The sequence below is a fragment of the Pipistrellus kuhlii genome, unplaced genomic scaffold, assembly GCF_014108245.1.
Source record: "Pipistrellus kuhlii isolate mPipKuh1 unplaced genomic scaffold, mPipKuh1.p scaffold_m20_p_10, whole genome shotgun sequence".
Taxonomy (NCBI): domain Eukaryota; kingdom Metazoa; phylum Chordata; class Mammalia; order Chiroptera; family Vespertilionidae; genus Pipistrellus; species Pipistrellus kuhlii.
Window position 1 is genome coordinate 4086735 of NW_023425405.1, and position 12078 is coordinate 4098812.

Here is a 12078-nt window from a genome sequence, read left to right on the forward strand (position 1 = left end):
TTAATGATAGCCTTACTATATAGAGCAGTCTTTGTTGTATGTCTTTCCTTCTCATCACTTTGAATATTTTGTGCCATTCCCTTATGGCCTGCAAAGTTTCTGTTAGAAATCCGCTGATAGTTGTATGATAGCTTCCTTGTAGTTAACTAGCTGCTTTTAAGATTCTCTCATGGTCTTTAACCGTTGGCATTTTGATTATAATATGTCTTGGTGTGAGCCAATTTGGGTTCCTCTTGTTTAGGACTCTGTGTTTCCTGGACCTGTAATATATTTTTTTTAAAATTGTGTGTGTGTGCGCGCGCATGCTCTGATTGGGTATTTTCTGCTACCTTTACTTCCAATTTGCTGCTTTATCTAATCTGGTGTTGATTTATGTTGATGTTAATTTACATGTTGCCCAAAAGTTCCCTTAAATTCTCTTACTGCTTCCCCGCTCCCCCCCCCCCCCCCCCCCCAATTGCTCCTTTGAATGAGTGGCTTTTTGTTGTAGCTTTTCTTCTGATTCACTGACTAGGTCCTCTGCTTCTTCTAGTCTACTGTTGATTCTTCTCAGGGTATTTTTTAGCAGTGTAATTCTTCATTTCTGATTGATTTTTATTCATGCTTTCTATTTTTCTTGCTTGTGTAGTTCTCATTAAGTTCCATATATTATAGTTCTCATTAAGTTGCTTCTAGTTTCCACTAAGTTGTTTGAGTAGCCTTATAACCAATATTTTGAATTCTTTTATTCTCCATTTTATTTAGTTCATTTTTTGGTGATTCCTCTTTTTCTTTAATTTCTTTGTCTCCCATTTTTGCTGACCCTTTGTATTTGTTTTTATGTATTAAATCAGACAGCTATGCCTCCAAGACTTCGAGGTGTGGCCTTATGTAGTGTTTTGTGGCACGCAGTGGAGCAGCCTCTTGGATCTCTTGACCTGGTATTCTAGAAGTAGCCCTTGTGAGTTATTTGGGTTCTCCTGTTGTAATGGGGTCCTGAATGTTTCTTTCCCATTCATGGGTGGTATCTCCTCTGAGGTCGGCTGAGTGTGAGACTCATCCTGGATCATGTCATGTGAGCTGTTGCGGAAGTGCTAAAAGGACATAACAAAACAAGAAACAAAACATAAAGATAAGACCCCTACCACAACCACAAAAACAAGCACAAAAGAAGATAGAATTAGATAAGACAAAAGAGAGCAAGAATTATAGAAGGGAAGAGAGAATCAAAACTATCAGGTGAAACAAAAGGGGAAGAAAAGGGCAGAGGTGAAATAAAGAAAATAAGAATAAAGAGTAGGGGAAGAAAACCAGTATAAAAGAAAAGAAGAAGAAAAAAATTGATAAGGAAAATGGAGGAGAAAGCAGATAAAACGAGAAAAGGAAAACATAGGAGAAAGCAGGAGGAAGAAGAAAAAAAACAGAATACGAAAAGGGAAGAGAAAATTAAATATATGAAGAAAAAAGAGACTAAAATAATAACAAATCAGTGAAGCAGAAAGATAGAGAAGATAAAACAGGAAACACAGTGAAGCAGCATTCATCTCAGCAGAGGTCTGAGCTTCCCAGGAGCTCCCTTAGGATTCCGCTCCTCTGGTGACTGAGGCTGGCTGTGTCATCCGCTGATTCAGGTCCTGACCGGTACTTAGGAGCTAACCACTGTCAGAAACTGTCCTTCTTTGGCTCCCAGCAACCTGTTAGAAGCTTCAAGCGATCCAAAGTTTGTACTGACAGGCCAGTTTGTGAGCAGCCTGAAGAAATCAGCAAGCCTTTCCAGGTTCTCCCGGCTCTGCCTCCGCTTCCTTCGCCTGCCAGCCAGATGTCAATCTTAATCACTCAGAAGGCTGTTTCTTAAAGGGCTTTAGGTGGAATTGGGCCTAGAGATCCCTGGTCTCCCTCGCTGTTCAGATTTTAGGGAAAGTCATGTGTGTTTCCCCCTCCCAGAGCTAGTCCTCTCAGAGTGTCCAGAATAATTCCCTGCCCTCATCTGTGCAGTCCAGTGGGATCACCTGGATTCCGGGAGCTTCTATCCACTCTCCTGTGTGGGGGAGGCATAGGTCAGGTTCCTGGGATAGTGGGTGTTACGAAGCGAGTCCCCAAGAGATGGACCACTGGAGCCAATTTGATTAAGCATGCTAGAATTTATTACAGATTCGAATCTGGACTCAAACCATGGCTGACGCAGCAGCCAGTAAACACCCAGGTAAGAGCCCCGATGGAGGGGCAGTCCCTCCAGAGCGCTCACACAAAAACACAGACAAACACACACCTACCGCGGCCAGTCAGGCTCTTCGGAATGGGGGTCCCTCATGGTCCTGGCTGGGGATTCCAGTCATGATCCCCAAGGACCACCAGGGAGCCGAGTCCGATGCAATAAACAAAAGAGCCATCTCTATGCTAGCATGGGCTATCCCACTCATGCCGGCAGCATGGCGGAAGAGAGCGAAATTCGCCCAGTCCAGGAGTTTTATTCAGGTCGGTGATGTCACTGCCTCGGCTAACCCTGATTGGCCCCTCAGGACTAAATTCTAAAGACTGGGGACAGCCTGCAGGTTGGTTCCCAGTCACACCCTGCTTGACTGGAATGTGGCCCTATCTTGCCCATAAAACAAAAGCAGAACTAAAGGTTATCTACAGTTTCTACCCCTGAAGCCACTGAGTCAGTGGGAGTCAATCTCCTGTAACTACCCTCGAAGTCAGATAGCAAGGTTAAAATTCAAACAGCAGTTTTTACCCTAGTATGATTTCCACCATATTTCAGTGGGGTGGACCCCCCACCTCCAGTCCATTCACTGATGCCTTCTGAGACTGTTCAAACCCGCAGGCGGGCCTCCCTTGCTGTGTCTTCTGCAAGGCTGAGATACAGGCTGTGGCAGGCCAGGCTCCTGGGCTGGGCTGATTGACCTGGCTTGGTTTTTTCCCTTTTCCTGAGTTGTGGCTTCCAGGAGGGACTAGCCAGTGGTTCTGAGGAACAATGGCCGTTTTGGTTTTGGGGGAGTATTCCCGAATGCAGGACTCCGGCTGCTGCTTCTCCCCAGTGTGTGCCACCCAGCCTCTCCTTAGGCACCTCAGTCCACACTGCCTCCCTCCACCAAAACCTCCTGTGCTCTAGGTTTAATAACACCAAAACACAAAACAAAACTGAGGCTTTATCTCCGGTCTACCAGCTCCGGTGTCCACAGCAGCCAGAAGCCCTCCCGCCTCTCACGGCTGGGTGTTTCGAGGGCACTGGTCCCAGTTCTGTGCCCAGGCCTGTGGAGCCCAGCCTGGGTTCAGGGCCTTGGTCTTTTCAGGAAAATAGCCCTCCAGGAGCTCCGAGATCCCTCTTCACTCTCCATCTGCTACCCACAGAAGCTGGGTCAGTCTCTCTCAGGACCTCACGCTGCCTACTGGTCTCCAGGTGTTTGCTCTTCCTTGATATGTCTCCTCCTCAGCTGGACCTCAGTTTGTAATTCTGGATGAATGTCCCCCAATTTAGTTTTATTTCCAGTCCGGCCCTGGAAAGAGGTACATGAGAGGTCTGCCTCTTTCACCATCACCTTCCCCATCTCATTTTCTTAAATATCACCCAAATAACTTTAATAGTACGTTTAGCTGATATCCTTATAAGATGTAGGAATGTCTAGGAACAACCAGCAGGATTTCTGTTGTGCTTTTTCCCCCCCTGGGAACAAGAAAACTTCTCTAATATTTCCACTGAGGATATTGAAGCCTAACTAAGTCTCCTCTTAGTTAGCTCTGTGGTTAGAATTTGAGCTCATGAATCCTGCTATCCAAGTGTCTTGACTATTAAAGATAGAAAAGATATGGTGTGTAATTCTGCATATCCCTTCTCCGTGTTTTTATCATTCTTTCTCTCAAATTAACATTCAACACATATTTATTCATAGCAAAAAAAACAAAAAAACAAAACAAAACAAAACAAAAAACCTCACAAAAAAAACCTAACCTAAGAGAGTATATCTGTTCACTAATTTACTCCTTTGATACCTGTGGTATATTTTTCGAGAAAAATGATTTTGCAAAAGGGTGTGATAGACTTTAGAAAGCATCCTGTAACTTCTGCAGTGGGTCATAGCTGTTAATGACTGGTGCCTAAATCATGTGATGGCTATGGCTAGGCAACTGAATTTAATTATCATTAACTGTCCAGAAAAAAAAAAATTGTGAAAATTTGAACTTTTCTATGAAAATAGGGTAATTTTCCTCATTAATAACCAGATTTTTATGAAGTCCCTACTTAATAAGCAACTGACAAAAGTATTAGCTACTGTGGAGAAACTCAGCTTCATGTTAACATAAAAGGAAAATGGAAATTGCTACTATGTTTTTTAGTTACTAATTTTCAGTTAGAACATTTATATCAGTTGTTTCATACAGATATAGATTAAAATCCGATGCTTATCAGATAGCTTCCAGTATCTAATTGTGAATTGATTACAACTTGGAAAGATTTTGGAATGCCAAAAGAATTCTGAGATAAATTTGTTACTTATTTTATCAGTGCAGGAGATAACTAGGAACTTGCACAGATGTCATCATCTTATTTTACTACTGAGAAAATCCAACCAAAGAGATTAAAGAATTCCCTAGACAGAGCTAATAAATGGGAGGGTTTAATTCAGCCCCAAGACTGATTTTCACTAACGACCTTTTATCCCCACCCACACCACCACTACGTTCCCTTTTGTAGTAAAGACTTTGGCCATGACATTGTAACCCATTACATGCATGCATACATTTAGATTAGGGGTGTCGAACTCAATCAGAGAAGGGGCCAAAATCTAAAATCCAGCCTAAATTGAAATATGGTAGCACTCATACTTGGGTAAAAACTGCTGTTTGAATTTTAACCTTGTTATCTGACTTCGACATTGGATTACTTGCTTGAACAATAGGGTAGTTGCAGGAGATTGACTCCCACTGACTCAGTAGCTTCAGGGGTAGAAACTGTAGATAACCTTTAGTTCTGCTTTTGTATTATGGGCAAGATAGGGCCACATTCCAGTCAAGCAGGGTGTGACTGGGAACCAACCTGCAGGCAGTCCCCAGTCTTTAGAATTTAGTCCTGAGGGGCCAATCAGGGTTAGCCGAGGTAGTGACATCACCGACCTGAGTAAAACCCCTGGACTGGGCGAAATTTGCTCTCTTCTGCCATGCTGCCGGCATGAGTGGGATAGCCCATGCTAGCATGGAGATGGCTCTTTTGTTTATTGCATCGGACTCGGCTCCCTGGTGGTCCTTGGGGATCATGACTGGAATCCCCAGCCAGGACCATGAGGGACCCCCATTCCGAAGAGCCTGACTGGCCGCGGTAGGTGTGTGTTTGTCTGTGTTTTTGTGTGAGCGCTCTGGAGGGACTGCCCCTCCATCGGGGTTCTTACCTGGGTGTTTACTGGCTGCTGCGTCAGCCATGGTTTGAGTCCAGATTCGAATCTGTAATAAATTCTAGCATGCTTAATCAAATTGGCTCCAGTGGTCCATCTCTTGGGGACTCGCTTCGTAACATAAATCGCGGGCTGAATGGTTTACTGAACAGTCATAAACTGTCATTGTGATGGAAACGCAGCGGAGTGCAGTGATGACAGCGCGGTGCGGGCCACATTGCAAGGCCTGGCGGGACGGATTTGGCCCGCGGGCCTTGTGTTTGACACATGTGATTTAGATGATGGAAACAAAACTTCACAAAGTTCCTAATTTTTATTGACAATGACATTGTGTTGTACTTTGACTCTTTTTTTTTTTTAATATATATTTTATTGATTTTTTACAGAGAGAAAGAGAGAGGGATAGTTAGAAACATCAATTAGAGACATCTATCAGCTGCCTCTTACACAACCCCTACTGGGGATGTGCCCGCAACCAAGGTACATGCCCTTGACCGGAATCAAACCTGGGACCTTTCAGTTCTCAGGCTAACTGCTCTATCCACTGAGCCAAACCTGTTTCGGCCACTCTGATTCTTTTTTAAAGAACCTGCTCATTGTGACTAAATTCATACAATGACCCATTAGTAGGTCTCACTGATCTTTTGAAAGCTCTTGATATAAATGTGTTCTTTAGACATCTTGCAGTCTGCCATCCCATTATGGAAAGTGCGTATAGTAAATTTTACTGACAAATCACAGCTGCGTGGATCAGCTACTGCAGGTCTTCTGAAGAATATGTTCCATTTAGTTTTGTTTTCTCTTCTCTGGTTCTTAGTACACTAATAGGAACTTAAATTTTTTTTTTATTATTTAAAAAAGTATTTATTGTTGAAAGTATTATATTACATAGGTCCTCCTTTTTCCTTCATTAACCACTTCCAACCCCCTCCCCCCTGCCTCCCACCCCCCAGGCTCTCACCACCCATGGTCTGTGTCCACAGGTTATGCAGATATGCATATAAGTTCATTGGTTGATCTCTTCCCACTCACCTTCCTCTCCCTTCCCTCTGAGGTTCAACAATCTGTTCATGCTTCTAGGTCTCTGGGTCTATTTTTTTTTTTAATCAATCTTTATTGTTCATATTATTACACAGGTTCCTCGTTTCTTCCCCCCTCCACCAGGTTCCCACCCCACCCTCTGCCCCCTCATCCTCATCCATTGGTGCACAGTTTATGTTCAGTCTCTTCCTCCCTCCCTTTCCCCGATAGTAAATCCCTTTTCAGATAGCAAATCTGTTACTTAGCATTTTCTCATATCAATAATACCTCCACATGCCCAATGATACACTTCACACAAAAGACATTTCCAAATAGGACAACCAGCCTCATCCAGGCCCCATCTGGGTCTATTTTTGATTATCAGTTTATTTGGTTCATTATTTCCACATGAGTGAGATAATCTGATACTTATCTTTCTCTGATTAGCTTATTTCACTCAGCATATGGTAATACTCTCCAGGTCCACCCAAGCTTTTGCAAATGGTAAGAGTTCTTTCTTTTTTTATTGCTGTGTAGTATTCCATTGTGTAAATTTACCATATGGTTTTTATCCACTCATCTGCTGATGGGCACTTAAGCTGTTTCCAAATCTTAGCTATTATAAATTGCACTGTTATGAACATAGGGGTGCTTATATTCTTTCTAATGAGCATTTCAGGTTTCTTAGGATATATTCCTTGAAGTGGGATCATTGGGTCAAATGAAAGTACCATTTTTAATTTTTTGAGGAAATTGTTTTCCACAGTCTGTATTCCCACCAACACTGTATTAGGGTGTCCCTTTCTCCACAACTTTGTCAACAATTGTTGCTTGTTGATGACAGCCATTCTGACAGGTGTGAGATGAATTCTCCTTGTTTTGATTTGCATCTCTCAGATGATTAGTGACTTTGAGCATTTTTTCATGTCTCCTGGCCATCTGTGCCCACTTTAGAGAAGTGCCTATTTAGGTCCTTTGAGCATTTTAAAATTGGATTATCTTCCTTTTGTTAAGTTGTATGAGTTCCTTACATATTTTGGAGATTAACCTTTATCAGATGTATCATTGGCAAATATGTTCTTCCATGTAGTGGGCTCTCCTGTTATTTTGTTGATGGCTTTTTTTGCTGTGCAGCTTTTTATTTTCAAGTAGTCCCATTTGCTAATTTTCTCCTTAGTTTCCATTGTCCTAGGACAGTGGCCGACAAACTGCGACTCATGAGCCACATGCGGCTCGCAAGCCGCGTTTGCCACTCTGTTGACTAATGAGTTTGCTGACTACTGTCCTAGATATATCTGTAAACATATTGCTACGAGAGATGTCTGAGATTTTGGTGCCTATGACTTCTTCTAGGACTTTTATGGTTTCACATATTACATTTAAGTCCTTTATCCATTTTGAGTTTATTCTTGTGTATGGCGTAAGTTGGTGGTCTAGTTCAGTAGTCAGCAAACTCATTAGTCAACAGAGCCAAATATCAACAGTACAAGTATTGAAATTTCTTTTGAGAGCCAAATTTTTAAAACTTAAACTTCTCCTAACGCCACTTCTTCAAAATAGACTCGCCCAGGCCGTGGTATTTTGTGGAAGAGCCACTCAAGGGGCCAAAGAACTGCATGTGGCTCGTGAGCTGCAGTTTGTTGACCACGGGTCTAGTTCATTTTCTTGCATGTACCTGTCCAATTTCCCCAACACCATTTATTGAAGAGACTGTCTCTGCTCCAATGTATTCTCTTGCCTTCTTTGTCAAACATTCATTGAGTGAAGTGGCTTGGGTCAATTTCTATTCTATTGGTCTGTATTCCTGTTCTTGCACCAGTACCAGGCTATTTTGAGCACAGTGGCTTTGTAGTATAACTTGATATCTGGTATTATGATTCCTCCAACTTTGTTCTTTCTCAAGATTGCTGCAGCTATTCAGGGTCTTTTTTGGTTCCATACATTTTGAGTGTGTTTGTTCTAGGTCTGTGAAATATGCCATTGATATTTTAATAGGGATTGCATTGAATCTGTAGATTGCTTTGGGCAATATGAACATTTTAATGTTGATGTTACCAATTCATGAACATGTTATATTCTTCCACTTTATCTTCCTTTATTTTATTTTTTTTACCTCATTATCTTTATTCCTAGTATCTTATTTTTTTTTTTTTATTGCAATGGTAAATAGGGGTTTTCTTTAGTTTCTCTTTCTGAGAGTTTACCGTTGGTGTTAAAAAATGGTATGGATTTTTAGGCATAATTTTTTAATAGGAACTTTATCTGCAGAAAAGATGCTAATATAAAACACAGTGCCTAATCATTAAGCCTATTTCCTTCCAGACTCTTCTGTCCATCCACCTTGTCCCTTGCTCTAGCCACTCCGCACCCCCACTCCCCACACCTCCACCCCATCTCACTGCACACTTCTCTATACATGCGGTTCGAGCTGTACACTCCAGGATTCTCCTTGCAGAGATAAAACCCCGGCAAAGTGCTGACATTGTTAGAATTGAGTTCTTCCCTGATAGACTTCCTTCCACTTCGCCCCTTATGTATGGCATAATCTTGACTACACATTTTGACTTTTTAAAGATGCTTGCAGACATTCCTTTAGAGTTTAATATAGTATCAATGCACATGTGTGTACTTCAATGTAAATCTGACCAAGAAAAGGCTTTCAGTACTCTTATTGACAAGTAAATGAATCTTAGTATTAAATCATACTTTTTGGAGGGTACCTAAGAAAGAAAAAGGAAGGTGGTTTGTTCAGTGAGCACCTTATTTCTAGAGCTCTATTTAAATGTTTATTTTTATTTAAACCAACTAATATGGGTGGGCCTTCCTGTGAACAGCTAGTGAAATACCAACATGTAGAACACATTTCATGAATGTCCCTAAGTTGTCCCTATTGTAGGGACAAATTATTATGAGCTATAGATAGAAACTAAAGCAAAACTATTTCACTAATTCAGTATTTTTGAAAAATTTTAAAAATGTTTTTATTTTAGAGAGGAAAGAAGAGGGAGAGAGAGAGAGAGAGAGAGAGAGAGAAACATCAAGAGTCAGAGAGACTCATTGATCAGCTGCCTCTTGCATGTTCCACACTGGGGATTGAGCACAAAACCCAGGCATGTGCCCTGACCAGAACAGAACCATGACCTCTTGGCTTATAAATGTTCAACTATTGAGCCATGCTGGCCAGGCTCTAATTGAATATTTTAATTGATGTCAAAGCATCTTAACGTTGATTTGTATAAGAGTAATTTTAGAAGAAATAGTTCTAAAAAGTATCAGTTATGCTACTAGAATTAAATTGAAAAGGGAGTTAACTCTTGGATTAATTTATTGAAGCACTTATGTAATCTTTTTCATATCCACTTAGGTACAAAACTTTTATAAGAAATAATAACATTTTATTGCATTATATAATTTTGTATTTTACAATCATAATGCAAACCCATAAGCATAAATATACAAGATAAACCAATCAGCAATGTAACTATTAAAAGATTTAAAACATAAAACTAGAATTAACAGGCAAAATACTTAGTAATATGGCTTTTAATGGAAAGTAATTGCTTAGAAATGATAGTTATTGCCTCATTCTAAGTTATTCCTTATCAACTGAACATAAAATTATGATCTCCATTTAAAATGGTACTTTATCGAAGCCAACACTGTACACATTTTGTGACTTTTAGGATGCAATATGATTCCTTGACTTTCTTAAATATATACATATTTATATATACACATTTATATATACATATTTATATGTACATATACAGGTATACAGTACACACAGTTTTGTTTTAATACTCCCTGAACATGTTGGTTAAAACTATTACAATAATTCTATTATAAAACTACTTGGAAAGTTGGCATTGCTTCTTGATATTGAAGTTCAATTTTACAGAAATGAAAAAAAAAGCAACAAAATATTGGTTATAAATACATTCTTTACAAAAAATTGAATAGTGGTCCTGCACTGATGCTTAATATAATAGTGAAAATATTTTATTCATTTAAAGGTATTTACATCTTGTTGTCCTTGGTTTCTGTTTGAAATTTACAGAAGAGTGAGAATATTGTAGGCAGGCCTATTTGTTAGGTTTTTCTGTGTGTTCATTTTGTGTGTAAGTTCCGAATCTTGTTTTTTGAGTTGTTGTGTATTTCTATTTGCCTTGTATTACTGCTGCTGCTGCTTCTTTTGGTGTTCTGGGAACACTGTGTAACGTTACTTCTAGGAACAAGAAGGAAAGATTTAACTCTTAAAACACCCAACTCAGTCTCTGATTTACTGTTGCTGCATTCAATGGTTTGATGGCTGCTGAGAGGACTGACCTCCTGTCAGAGAAAAGAAACAAGAGAAATTTGTCACATTTGACACTGTCACCAACTTTTCTTATCAGCCGGAACACTTTCTCTCCCCTCTTTCTCTGAGGGCCCAGGAAGGAGCTTCTCCCTTCATAAAGTTGTCATGAAAAAAAGGAAAGACAGCCGAAACCAGTTTGGCTCAGTGGTAGAGCGTCGGTCTGCGGACTGAAAGGTCCCAGGTCCAATTCTGGTCAGGGGCATGTATGTTGGTTGCGGGCACATCCCCGGGAGGGGGTGTGCAAGAGGCAGCTGGTTGGTGTTTCTCTCTCATTGACGTTTCTATCTCTCTCCCTTCCTCTCTGTAAAAAATCAATAAAAATATATTAATAAAAAAGAAAAAAAGAAAAAAAGGAAAGACAATAGACAGAAGCTGAAGGATTAACTTCCTACAGATTTCCATTAGGTCCTTTGTGCTGTCACAGAGATACAGGAGTCAGGGGGTCAAGTGCTGGAGTCTGGGATCTCCCCACCAGCAGGAACTTCAGAGAAACGATCAACTGGGACCCACTATGGATATGCGGCCCTACCAATCACCTCTGTCTTCTGAGGGTGTCGCCTAACTTCTCTGCTTTCAGATCTGTGAACTAAAGCCTGCCTGCTACTCACTAATCAGCACATGTTTTTTGAGCATTTCACTGTCAAATGAGCACTGGACTCGGCGCTGGGCACTTAGGCAGCGATCACAGAGAGAAATGGCCTTGCCCTAACGGAGGGGACATCGTGATTTCCGCTCTGGCAGCAACCCCACGACTCGGTGCCTCCAGACCTCCCAGGCTTGCCCTCGTCTTTCCAGTGTCTGTTGCAGAACCCTCATGGGTATGGGCCATGGTCCACATCACTGTTTGCCCAGGAGGGAACGGAGAGCTGGAAAGGTAAGACTGCCTGTCCACGGCCACAGAGGGATGGCGCTGGGACAAGGCCTCGGGCGCCTAACGTTCCCCCAGGGTGTCTGCCCTGCGGTGTGTGCAGTCTGCCAGCCAGCCAGCCTGCAGGGAGCTGCTAGGTGAGCCGCCCCAACGCCCCCTGAAGCAGCTGACACTGATTACTTTCCCTGGTTTTAAGTGTAAAAGCAATAACACAACCAAACAGCAAGGCCATCTTTAAAAGATTTACCAGGTAAAATACTTAATGGAAAGGAACAGGTGGGCCTGAGCTGGAGTTGGGTTCTCCTGCGTGTCTTCTGAAATCTGTAAAATGTGACTTAGTTGTGGGCCTTGTAAGGCTCATCCCAATTTGTAAGTTGGTCTAAAACACCAGCAAATTCAGCACAGAGAGCATTCAGAAGACAGGGCATGTTATAATACGGCTAGATAGCGGTTGGTTTGTATACAGA

The 12078-nt window shown here is 41.4% G+C and overlaps 1 protein-coding gene across 1 annotated transcript in view; it reads right to left on the reverse strand.

Annotated features, from left to right (window-relative positions):
• Window positions 1-10374: 10374 nt before the first annotated feature.
• The window catches only part of CTTNBP2 (cortactin binding protein 2), a 145707-nt gene continuing 144003 nt past the window's right edge, over window positions 10375-12078 (reverse strand). The window contains 2 exon segments of the mRNA XM_045578665.1: window positions 10375-10501; window positions 10503-10715. Coding sequence (XP_045434621.1) covers window positions 10469-10501; window positions 10503-10715 — 246 coding nt within the window. The 3' untranslated portion in view covers window positions 10375-10468.